The sequence below is a fragment of the Nasonia vitripennis genome, chromosome 3 (assembly GCF_009193385.2).
Source record: "Nasonia vitripennis strain AsymCx chromosome 3, Nvit_psr_1.1, whole genome shotgun sequence".
Lineage (NCBI taxonomy): Eukaryota > Metazoa > Arthropoda > Insecta > Hymenoptera > Pteromalidae > Nasonia > Nasonia vitripennis.
The window spans coordinates 3,732,189-3,745,506 of NC_045759.1; the positions used below are offsets into that span (position 1 = coordinate 3,732,189).

The following is a 13,318-nucleotide window of genomic DNA, read 5'->3' on the forward strand; positions in this document are numbered from 1 at the left end:
CCTGTGGATATTGACTTGCTGCTGGCACTGGCACTGCTGCTCGCAACCTGGCTCGGCTCGAACAGACCGAAGGGATCTAAGATAGTCGCTGGGGAAGATGTTACCCGTTTAGAAATTATCGATAGTCATAATTCTTGCGCTTTTAATGTACTTACCAGGTTTGGCGGACGCGTCGTTGAAGAGCAAGCATATGGCTGATAGAAAAAGACACTTTGCCAGACTCATCTTTTATTCACGACGGCACTGAGAATACGAGCGACAAGTGAGTTTCCTTTTAGTGAGAGAACGGCTTTTATACAAAGGCCATTAGGATGGTCGGATTTACCGTGTATCGAGAAAAACATATCTTCTAATAGGCCCACTCAAGGAGCGATAGATTTCCGAAGACATTAGGCAGTTTGACGCACTAAGATTCTTGGATTTTCCCACTACATCTCTTGAAAGAACAAACGTAATATTCTTCAACTCCCACATAATAAAAATTGTTCAGCCACCACTGCAATATCTTCCAACCGAGCTCCTCTTGCACTTGCGGCGCACCGGTTAACGCGTACACATAAAACGATATAATTACACGCGGTGCCACAGGCACGCCGAAAATCCGGCCGATTCCCGGGAGTAGAGGCTTGTATACCTACATCCACACGTCGTAAGACACCGGAGAGCCGTCGTCCGGTGCACCGAAAATTCCAGCGTACGAGCGAGTAGAAAAGCCCTGGCTGTGGTAAGGCGGGCACAAAAGACGCAGGAATGCGATTATTGTCTAAACATCGTGCGCCGCGCCGTGAGGCAACTATATTCCATTTCTCATAGAGGCTCTCGCCTGCAGCTGCTGATTACCGAGTCGCGCATACATCGCTTGAGGATGTTTTGGAGGAATGTTTGGGAATTCTATTGTTTTGATTTTCCGATAGCGCGTGTAGTATATCGCGGTGATGAAATTTCGACGTAATATAAATTTTCGGATTCGACTGGAAAAAATTCCACTCGTTTTTGCGTATCGGAGCGTCTCTTCCACATCGAACACATAAGAGCCAGCTGCGCATTCAATAACCATCGTATTGACGAATGAACTTGATTTCCCTTCGATTTCCTCCCCCCGAGAGACTAAACATCCACATCAGAAATACCCTCGTAAACGTTAAGCGTCTCTCGCCTCCCTCTCTAAGAGATCCTTCCATCTGTTTCTTTCGTACCTCTGCTCACCCCATCTTTATCCTCCGAATGTTCATTAGCAAATAAACGTCGAGGCAGCAGTGGGAGCTCACACACACGCGCAAGCTCTCGGCCATATCGAAGCTTGCGCGCACTGTGCGAGCGGCGGGTAACATTTCACGCTGATAAATTGCCCCCCTCCCTTGGCTTCCCTGCTGCGTCAAAATGATAACTTTTCCACCCCTTTATTGCCCCTGTTTTCCTCCCCTTATGTACGCTCGGCGAGCTTCTTCTCTGTACCACACGCACGCACGACCACACTGGTGCGCCTGTCTGTTTTTGGCTTTTTTACCATCGAGCCACTCCGTCTTTTTCCACCTGCGCGTAGGCGTGTCTGTGTGTACAGGGGATAAAGTTCCCCGACAAAAATTGCTACGCGAACGACCTATCCGACACAGGACCGCGAAAAAATAAATTACAGAGCCGAGCGTATAATAATATCCGTAGGCTCGTCTCTGTGTGCATGTATTATACATACAGAGATTTTTAAACCCCGGGAATACTTTCATCATCGTCACAAACGAGAGGCAGTAGCCGAAAACATTATGATGAAAGGACCCTCTTTCCGCTTGGTTTTTCAAAAAGACTTGCGCCGCGCCGTTTCTTTTTTGCTTCGCACTGACGGACGCGGGGATGTGTTTTGAGGCGTTTTTGCCGCAAGAAAAATTATTATATACTGGACCGCACTGCACTGCTTTCCGATTGTCGGCTTTGCTTGCCAAGTCGGCGTTATTAATCTTTCTGCGCTGAAAGGGAAAAAAACACCCGTAATGCAGACGCTCTTTTGGAAACGGATTAATGTGTATTTACAAGGTTTTGTCCTCGCGCGACTTTTGTTTTTCGGACGGTTTGACACTCGCGCTTTATTAAATCTGGCACTTTAAACCTATATGACCCCGTGAAAAGCGCGCGTTTATTTATAATTCTCGCTCGGCTGTAATTTAATAACTCGGCTTTTAATTAAATTTTTATTGGATCGAGAAAGTTTCGGAGAGCGTTATGCGAAAGTTTACGGGGACGTAAACCGAGCTGTACATAGCGGTATTTTAATTAAAAAAGAATCAAGGCAGAATTTAGTTAGATTAGAAATATAATCGTATAAGCAAAAATCGCTCGGCGGCGGCCTTCGTGTAACAGCCACGCCCGAGAGCTGCGAAGCGCTATATACCGGAGCGGCGCACAATGGGCCGTCGTTAATTTGCGATAATGCAGTTGATTTGATAGGATATCGGTAAAGTGCAATTACCGCGCGCGGCGGCGCCGCGGGTATGACTTTCTAAATTTTGAAATCGAGTCAGCTAATTAAGCGTAATGAAGTGTTACAATTGATTTGCACTGAACGACACGCCAATCATTTACATCTCTCTATATGACGGAGTAATGAGCTTTCGGGGTAATTGTGCAGAAATATGGAATTTATCGTTTTGATGTATATTTCGGGTGGAGGTTAAACAAAAAAAAATAATAAAGTGACAAATTATTATACGTTAAGTATAGGCATGTCGCTGTAGGATATGGCGGTACATTGTCTCCCCCGAAATTGTAACTCAATGCTGATTTATCGACGTTGCTGTAACGGCGATGATATACCAACTCGCGCGAGTTATTACTGCTGGTTATTAATGCATCAAAGGTTCATTACATGCAGTTGAATATGGCCCTTTATTTTTGTTCCACGATGATTGACTCGATCGCTTAAACGGTTATTGTTCAAGTTTAAATATCCATGACATACCGTTATAATTAAGATTCAGCAGAAAGAAACGTAAAAAATGGTTACATACGTAAAAAGATCAAAGCAAAACCAAGATTCTGTACGGTAAAGCCGATTTGAAAATAAACGCAGAAAATACTCTCTTCATCCTCACTGGGCACGTAATCAGTGCGGTGCTCCACATCAAATGCGAGAGAAACTGTCGAGTTGCAATACGCACTTGTATATGTTCAATTGTATTTTCGTGGAAGCGACGAATGTGCCGAATATTGTACTCGTGTACTTGTTAAGTATTGTTAATCATTCCAAGATTGAATTTTTCCGTTATTTGCTTACATCTACATTTCGTGAGTGTAATAGGAAATCTATTCGTACACGAGGGATATACACAAGATTGACATTTTAATTCTGGGCTTTTCGTTCACGGCGACATATTCATACCGAGTCTGGAAAATTATGCCTCCAGTCGCGCTTTAGAAAATTTAACTTTTTCCGCTATAAAATGGTTTACCCCACATTTTTGACGATTCTATGTTACGATTTAGTTAACAAGATGCTTACACACACCCAATACTGAGCCGTACATACTAACCATTCAATCCACTCCATTCCTGCACAACACCCCTTTTTCGTGTCTCTTCTCCCTTTTACCGCACAACGCTTTCCACCGCTTCTGCGCGCATATTTATCACAACAGTTTGATTGATAAATGCGCGTATAAAGCGCACACTCGACGGCACAGCATCGCCGCAGCAGCGCGTGTTTTGTCACACGCGCGCGTTGAAAGGCGCGGAAAAGCCTTTTAAAGTCACTGAATCGACTATGCGTCGCTCTGGGACGCGCTCATGCTCGCTCCCTTGATGCTTTTATACACTTTTGAAGTTTTGTCTTTCCTGAAAATATTGTCAAAGCCCCTCGCGGCGCGGGAAATTTTAAAATGTATACGCTATGGTATACACACAGCAGTCGCATTGCATTGTGTGTAGCGCGTTGACTAAATTTTGAATAAACTAGGTCAACGACGCCGATAAGGGTTTTCATCTCTATCTCTGCCAATTATATTCGCGAATATACCACACACAGCGTGAGTATATAACAGGTATACATTCCGACGTATTATTTCTCTTCATCTGGCTCTCGTTATATCCGCAGCTGAATTCCTTAACAACATGATAAAGCAATTGAGCGTCTCAATGGCATTACTCCCGGATTATCCAATCTTCTCGGAAAAATGAGACCCCCATCCGAGCCATCATAAACCGCAGGCTCTCTGTACAGCCGTACCCCGGCGACGAGCCAGCGAGCGGGGGGTGCACCTGCGGCAAACTTTTTAATTCAATTTCCCTTCCTTCCGCCGAGTAAATCTGCGACTCTCGCTTCGATTGCCCGCCTCAACTTTCTCTCATCCCCCTACTGCCTTGCCAGTGTGCCAAGTTCGCTACACGGAATTCATTAAGTTCCCCGAACTTGGCTTATTCGCCTCCCACTGGCCCTCTACACACTTATGCCAATTAATGGCTCGCGCGTTACCTGCATTTCCCACGAGAGCAACGCGCGCGCGACGTAATTTTGGATTTCGAAGGGGTTGCCTTATCGTGTTTGGATTTTTGTTTTTGGATTACCGTTGAGCTGTGGAGGCGTCATCGTGGTGAAGATATGGATCTTTCGACGAAGAGGACCTTGGACGTTTGTGTGATAGCTGCTACCGGGAGGATGTCGATTGGAGTGCTCGGTCGAAGTTTGCGGAGCTTGTTAAAGCTCGCATGCTTGATTGGTTCCGAGTTACGTTTCCCGGAGTGGATTCCGTTGATTTAATGGAACGGAGCCGTTTTAATGATAACCATACGATATTCTTTTCTTCGGACTCTTCGTCCTGCGTATCGGTAGAGAATGATAAAAAATTCCAAACATCCAAGCATTCCGTCCGGAATTTCATACCGATACTTTGAGCAAAAAATTCGTCCTTACATAAATAAAGCTAATAAAGCTCCGTGTGATCCCATCCGAATCAATTCCCGAAAAAAGCCCGACAAATCTTCATCCCTCTCTCCTCTCACCAGCAAGATCAGCAATACCTCTCGCGAATAAAGCTCTGACCTTCTCCGTACACCATGCCCCAGTTGTTCCACCTTCGTCGTGCTCGTAGCCCACATGCGCACTTATACGAGTCGCAAAAACGTGAACGGGCCAGCTCGCGCTCCCCTGACCAGCAGCGACAAACACACGCGGGATACGTATGTACCTTCGGCTTTTATTGCTGCTGGGAAAATCTGGGAGTCGCGCGCGGGCGATGATTCGATAAATCGAATGAGAGAATTTTACGGTTATGGGGGGATGCTCTCGCGCTCTCTGTGTTTGCCTGGAAAGCATCCGGTGCTCTCACTCTGGCGCGCACGGTGATTTCATCGAAAATGGCCCGAGGTGCTCGCTGGCATTTATGTAGTTTTGGAACTGAGTGGACGGCCGGGAGGACGTATTTGGTCTGGTGTGGTTATTTTTTAATGACGTTGTTATATACGTACAGAGATAAGTTACATGTGTATATTGGGGTAATAAATTGGATAACGGAAAATTTATATCGGTAATGTGCTTACGAAGTCGATATATCAACGGTATACGAATAACAGGAACGAAATTTTGTTCAAACTTAGTGCACAATAATCGATAACTTCATTAAGAAAAGCAAATGAAGTTGCATTTTGCGTTAAATGCGCATTAATAAATTCAGTTACACTCAGTATACGATCGATAAAACAATTTCGGAGATAATGGAAGACGCTTTGTACGCCCCCTTCGATTTACACCATAATAACGTTTAATCATCTCTTAAAATTTCGATGATAATTCTTTAAAACATAAGTTTATTCGAAACATCCAAAAACTAAAAAAATCCTTCATCCATTCGCATTCCAGAATGAGTAGAGCAGCAGCAGTCAGTGAGGCAATGGAGAGAACACCGGAGGGCTGAGCGAGCTGAACCGGCCAAAGTCGTCCAGCAGCAGCAACGAACGAATCGCTAAAAAAGAAGAGAAAAAAAACATACCAAGAGACGAAAGGGATCGAGAGGGAGAGACTGAGCCCGCGCGAGATGAGTTCGGCGAGCTCGGCCCTTGGCGCGCTCGCCGTACTGTCGATCATTCTGGCGACGACGGCAGGTACGTTTCCCTTTTTTTCTTCTTCTTCTCTTTTATTTAGATCGTATGCAGCTCAGCGCAGGTTTTACTGTCTCTACTGTGATTATATCCGCCGGTGGCGAAGAAAAAAAAAGATGTGTACGTGTCGGCGAAATTCGAATGAAAGTCGTACGGGTGCAGCGCAGCAGCCGCTGTAAAAAATATAAAGCCGTATACGTAGCGGCTGATGTCGCTATAAAAACTGTTACCGGAAAGCTCGATGCTTCTCTGTAGCGGCGCGGCTCTTTACGGATTTTGCAAGGGAGGGAGAGCCGCAGCTTGCGCGCATATCATTTTTTTTCTCTTGTTGCGCCGGGAAGATTGTTTTTTCAATGAAGCTGGTCGAGTTTGTTTCGGGAGAATATGATAAGCGTATGAGAGCGTTGATGTTCGTTTGCGAACGCTTGCTCTAATGATCAGTTTATTCGCGCTTCGAGGACTGCGTATTTGCGCGAAGCTGTAGCTACCCCACATTCTTTTCCTATAATTACACGCGTGTACTCAAACAAATTATGAAAAAGCTCACACTAGAGCAAACTGCAGTAATGATCGCTACTGACAAAAATCACAGTAGGGCACCTCTCTCGCGTCCCCAAAACGAAAGCACTCCCCAAGGCCCAACAAAAGCCATCATCTTCTCTATAACAGCAGCAGTAGCAGCCCTTCGGGCGACTCTCGCTCTCTTCCTCGGCCTGAGAAGAGAAAAAAAGAGCAGTCTCTCTCTTCCGCGACGGATCGATCGTGCGCTCGAGCGAAATTGCTTCCGCGCTGGCGGGTCAGTATTCCACTTGGTCGCTGTCAGTGGAGAGAGAGAGAGAGAGAGAGAGAGAGAGAGAGAGAGAGAGAGAGAGAGAGAGAGAGAGAGAGAGAGCACCGCAATATCCACTTGTGTAAACAGGATCGCCGCAAATATCGCGAGGTCTCTCGACGCATGCGAATTCGCCGAGGGCGAAAAAACCGTATGAGATATGCACGAGCGCTAAGAGGCTTCGGATTCCCGGCATGATTGTTTTTTTCCCACGCGTACCTCCAACGGTTAATTGGTTTTTCATTTTTTGGGGTGAGTGAGGTATCGTTCGATTTTTTTTTTAATTTTAGCGTGCGAATCTTGTAATTTTTTAAGCTTTTGTTGAATACACGACGTCAAAGCTTACGGAGAATCAGCCTTTCGCAAGTCCGTTGCAGAAAGAACGAAAATCCATACTTCGCTAGGCAGAGAGCAAGCCTTTGTTGATAACGAATTCCGTAAGGCTGTGTAATCTGAACTCGATGCATCCGACGTGTAATACTCGACTCTTCGCGATACAAACGAAGCGAATTCGTGGCAGCGCGTATCGATATAGTGGCTTCGTGAAAATTGCTTTTAGCGTAAAGGCAGTTCTACCTCTTTCCCAGCGCTTTTGTGTTCCAACTTTTCCATGGCCCAAAGCTCATCTCTCGGACGCTATATCCATATACCGGATTCCCTTTGCTTCGCGTCGAATCGACAGCGAATTCCAGTATTAACAGATCTTTCTTTCGCCGTTAAAATGACCCGGCGGAAATCCCGCTTCATCTCCGTCACATATAAGTCGCATGCGAAAAAGCTCTCCAAACGAATGCAGAAAGCTCGAAGAGCCGACGCAAAGTATGACTGATCGAGGCAGTGCGCTCGACGAGAAAAATGACGTCGCGTCTTAGCCGCGAAATAGGATCAGCGTCCTCGAGACGAACGTGTGCGTCTCGAGATTTTCCAGCCGAGTCCCTCTTCTCTCTCTCTCTCTCTCTCTCTCTCTCTCTCTCTCTCTCTCTCTCTCTCTCTCTCTCTCTCTCTCTCTCTCTGTGATTGCCTGACGCGGATGCTCACGTTTCGCCGTTATTTCTTCATATACTCGACGACGTTGAGTACATTCGGGAATTGGATTAATTTTCTAAATCATTCAAAGCGCGAAGCGTTGTTTCTCTGAAAGCCTCTTTAAAAAATTAACCCTCGAACACTACACGAAGTACTGCCCTCACCGCAAAAATCAATCTCCTCTCAGGCGTTTGATTTACGCCGCGCACTAAAAGCTCGCGCGAGCACGCGGAGTGTAAGGACAATGCAAATCGAACGAGCGCGCATAAAACAAGCTTGCAAGTCCGGGGCTTTCACTCCTGTCTGTCGATCCATCTATATATAGATAAAGCTCTCGATTTTCGGACGCAGGAAAGAGGAGGAAGAAGAAGAAGAAGGCCGAGTCGTAATCTGGCGTGCGCGATCGGCCGGAATCCCGACGCGAGAGGAGGAGAAATAAAAGCTCGCGGATCGTGTCGTAGATTTGTCGGGGCGTGCACTCGAGCGAGAGTTACGTAAGACTCTTGAGAGCCAGCGAAAGAGCAGCTTGGACGCCGGAAAGAGAGAGGGAGAGAGAAATTAGAAGGAAGGAGGTGGACGTGCGCGGATTATACGGATCGAGCGGCTTTTTTTCCCAGCTGCGTAAATTATTGGGAGGGATTATAGCGGCTAATGGCGATCTTTCGGAGCTATGTTATGATAACCTTGGTTATGTAATCCAGGTTAATTTGAATAGTTAACTCGCTTTTTCGAAAACTAGGTCGAAAAAAAGCTCTCGACTCGAAATCGCTAATAGGACAGGGCCGCCGCCGGACGTATAAAAGTAAGAGGCGCCGTTACGCTCGTCCGGTCCTCCGGGCGGTACAGAGCTTTCATCTCTTCGACGTGTATACACCCTCGTGCTTTTACCTTTTATCGCGCGGAATAGAGAGAGGGATGAGGCCCTGCGCTGCTGCTGCTTTTTCGTCACCGCAGAGCCGTATAACCTCCGAGGCCATTTCGCTGCTTCGACTATTATCGTTCGGGAGGCCAATGCGTCGTGTGATCTATACGTGCACGCGGAGTATTATCGCCGCTGGCTCTTGATTCGTTTTCGCTTGTTTCCGAGCTTTCAAGCTTCGGAGAATCGTCTAGTTTTTTGAGAGGTTAGGTTCTTTCTTTAAATAATTTAGTTAATCGTGTTCGACAAAAAATGAAATATTGATTAAAAACCCACTCCAGTCCAGCCGCACTAAACTCGCGTCGATTATCCTAAAAAGAAAGCTTCGTCGATTTCATAATCCAATCCCGGATGAACCTTTCTCTCTCTCTCTCTCTCTCTCTCTCTCTCTCTCTCATCTCATATTCCCCTGCAAACACACATACCACCGCACAAGGCAAGAAAATTTTCCTCGCGCACACAGCAGTAGCGTTCTCGCTCGGAATCGCCGTATCAGAAATAAACACGAGCTTGCAAGTTCGAGAAAATAAAGCCGGAAAAGCGTTCCGATCCTGATGTAATCTCTTTCTTCGATTCCTTCAGCCTTCTCGCGTCTACACGTATACACGCGAAACTGCCGCGGTGCTATACGAAACTATTACTTCGAAATCAGTTTCGGCTCTCGTTTTACACACGTATACAGCTGTAGCAGCAGCAGCGGCGGCAGCTTTTGGCCTACGTCGCGGAACGGATGGATTTCCGAAAGTTTCGCGCGCGCACGGAGTCCTTTGCAGCGCGACGCGGGAAAAGACTCGGAGATTAACTTATTGGGACTTTGCGTCGTTGGGTTTCTTCGGAGAGCTTTGAGTTATGACTCGAGCCCAAGGAGGAGTGGGGGAGAGCAAGTTCACATTGTAATTTAAACTTGCTTTTCCAGGGAGTTGAGTGTGAGATTGTTTGACTTACCCGCCGAGTCGTGTAACGTCGCGTGTATTCACGTGCGCCAGAGAGTGATACGCGTACTTATATGGAAATGTTGATTTATACCGTTTTCGAGATCGCCTGGAAGAGATTTATCAATATTTAGCGAACGATATTTCTTGGGTACGATGAAAAGCTCGCGGGATAAACAGAGCATGAATCACTTTTCAGGTAGAATCCTTCGAAAATATCTGCCGCTCTCTATCTCGCCGTTTATTTTCGCTCTTTCGCGCGCGGACCTTTGTCCATTTGTCTCCGTCGCTCTTCGAGCCCTCCTTTATATATATTTTTTCTTATCCGAGTAATACGATTATCCATTGTCTATTCGTCTCGGTCCTCGCCGCGTCTTTTATGATTTTTTTTTTGCTCCACCTCTTATACACTGGGTTTATTTTACTAGTATTTTTCTGCTGCGCCTTCAGTAGTCTAATTCAAACGCTGATTGGATTAAACTACTTTCAGTGTATGCGTATGTGTGTTTGTATGAAAAACGCTGAGCGAAACGCCAGCATTCGTTCTTATCCCCCGACTGTAACTCGACCCTTCTTATATTTATTTGTTTCGTTTTATATTTCTAAGCTAGGGCTTATTCTTTGTTTCGTTCTTGTACATAGCGTCGAGACAAAACCGATTGACCTTTGGGTAAAATCCAATTTTTTAGAATCTGTCCTCCCTGCAATCACTATAAAAATTGCGTTACCACGTCGAATCGACGCCGTCGACATTTCTTTCCCATTTTTCTTCTCGCCGGCTCTCAACGCATCCTCTCTTCTTAATGGCTTTCTACACGTATTGCTCTTATCTCGCGCTCTGCCGGAGAATTGAAGGAGAAATCCATTTACTTTTTCCCGAGAATTTATTTAATTTCGATTTATCCGCTAAGGAAGTCAAGTTACGATATTTATTTTCCTTTGATTCAAAACGTTCGATTGTGTGTGTGTGTAAGTTCAGGTAGACACAGGGGCGCAAGTCGTTACCCCAAATCTCCCGAAACATACTAACGCGCAGCGCATCCCGTAACGGCCAGGTGCTCCTCAATCATCCGCATCCGTGCGGAACCCCTTTCGCGAGAGCCATCATCGCGTTCCCAAACGACGCACTTCGATCCCGCAACAATACACACAACAAGTCATGCACCGGCACTGATCTCTCCCCGATGATGTCCTCAGGTACGGAGAGCGAGGTCACAGGCCACCTCAGCAGCACTACCGGCAGCATCGTCTCGAGCACAAGTCGTCGGATGGAGAACGTAACCAGCAGTCCTGTGACGACCACAACGACTATCACGACGACTACTGCGGAGTATCCGGAGATTACCAACGTTGCTACTACTGCCGCCTCGATAGGTAAGTTCTGCGCAGAGGATTATGCGTTCCGATGATGCTTTCCGCGTCGGCGAATTATGTCGCTTCATTTTGGCCGAGGTGTGCTTTCAAGGGGATTATACGTTTGTTTGCACTGCAATTAGGTTGCTTGATCTTGTAAGCTGATGGCGGGCTTTGGCTGCGAGGGGATTAAGCGTCTGTTGCTACTGCTGCGCTGATGTTGTTACCGCTCTGGATATAGGCCAGGGGGATTGATTAGGGAGATTATTTTGGCAGTTTCGGATGACGAAAGAGAGAGAGAGAGAGAGAGAGAGAGAGATCTCTAGCGTTTGGTATTGTTCTGCTCGTGAAGCTTTAGAATCTGTTAATAATGATTATAATTTTGGAATAATTTTTTTTTTGTAATACAGTCGACCATTGTCATCGCCAAAGAATCCGGAACCCTCCATTATCCCACATCAAAGCCTCGACAATTAATCACGCCGGTATCACTCAACCTCTCCGAAATTCCAGGCACAGTCGTAACAACAAGCCCATCAGCCACTTCCGCTTCCCCCGCGGAAGATCCCTCGACGACGGTCAAGGCCACTATTAGTAGCACGTCGACAACGACACCTGGTCCACCTCTTCAGGAGCGACTGGTGGGCTCGGAGGGACTCGCGTCGAGTTCCTTCCCCAGAGAGACAACGAGGCTGTCCGCGACGACGACGTCGGTTGTCCAGACCATGACGACGATGACGACGACGACGACACCTGGGAGTAGCATCGTGATGGTGGGGAAAAATGTTGCGGCAAAGTCGAGGAACGATCTCGTTGGCGGGACCTTTCACGAGATTAAACCTGCGCAGAAGGTTAATAGTGCGGTGAGATGAACTTTTTTTAGTTGAATTAAATCTGCGTTATATTGCATACCCTTTTGATTAATATGCATCATTGTTAATTGGGTTTGATATTATAGTGAATTTTCGTTATTGCGATGGAATGTTAATATTCGAAATGCAAAATCGAGTTGTTATTTAATACGTCAATTAAATTTCGTTGAATTATGTAAAGTGTAATTTAATTAGGATGTTTCGTATTTTCAATTCGGTTCAGCTCATGCAAGGCGGACTTCAATGAATTTCGAATCGAATTGGGGTTTGAATAAACCAGTTGGCGATAGAAAGATCGTTAATTGCTTTTCGGTCATCATTACTTTCAGAAACGATTTTAATTTTAAATACACGCGTTTAAAGTAATATCCCATTTCAACTGAAAATGTACAACCGTACACGAATGCGATTTCGTTGAATAACAAATAAAAATTAATTTGATTATCAGGGCTACATCGGCGGCAAAATGGTAAAGCCAAACGTAGCTTCGGCTCTAGGCAAATACACGCCGTACTTCGAGGACGGTCAGACCGAGCTGAACGTGACGGCGAGGATTGGCAGCACCGTCATCCTCGACTGCGAGATCGGCATGCTCGGAAATAAGACGGTGAGTTTAAGCTCCTCGAGCTAGTCTACATTATATTATACGACAGTGCGTGCGTGCGTGCGATAGATAAGGCGACGACGGAATAGGAAATGCAGTCAAGCGTATACGTATATTGATATTGAATAAGCCCGAGCTTAGCTCGAGATTCATGCTGGCTAATCTGCCGACGTCGATTTTGTGAATTTTAATCGAAGCACAGTTACGTTATCATATAAACATTACTGGATTTCCGTGATTTATCGCGAACGAAAAAACGGACGATTTGAAAGCACCTCATCTGCAACATTACTCAGTCGAGGAGAGAGAAAAAGTCCAGACGATAGATACAGCACGTCCACACAGGTTACAACGGCCATCGTCACGTACAATACCGAATCGCTCGATCGAGTCTCCAACCCCCTATCCTCCCGTGCTCAACTTCCCCGCAGCTATATCAGTCCGGAGTAATGGGAGGAGCTTTGTCCCGTGGCTCGAGTTAAGCCGTTGAAATTTCGCGCGCGGCTCGCGAAAGTTTTCGTCGCGGTTTGCAGAGCCGCTCACGGCGATACCTCAGCGGCTCCTATTGAATTAGTGGTTATTGAATATTTGCAGCTGAAGTTAAGGGGAAAGCTCTTCGCTCTACGGCCGTGTAAGGGGTGATTTTTTTTTAGCAGTCCAGCTGAGCACATCTGGGATGTATAGTAGAAGTTTTACTCGTTA

At 46.1% G+C, this 13,318-nt stretch overlaps 1 protein-coding gene across 3 annotated transcripts in view; it reads left to right on the forward strand.

Moving 5' to 3' along the window:
- Window positions 1-13,318, forward strand: part of LOC100679016 — a 153,017-nt gene that overhangs the window by 111,459 nt on the left and 28,240 nt on the right. For all 3 annotated transcript variants that reach the window (XM_016984576.3, XM_031926208.2, XM_003427245.5), the window contains 4 exons: window positions 5,843-6,084; window positions 10,985-11,161; window positions 11,654-12,003; window positions 12,461-12,619. In XM_016984576.3, coding sequence (XP_016840065.1) covers window positions 6,018-6,084; window positions 10,985-11,161; window positions 11,654-12,003; window positions 12,461-12,619 — 753 coding nt within the window. In that variant the 5' untranslated portion in view covers window positions 5,843-6,017. The remainder of the gene's footprint in view (window positions 1-5,842; window positions 6,085-10,984; window positions 11,162-11,653; window positions 12,004-12,460; window positions 12,620-13,318) is intronic.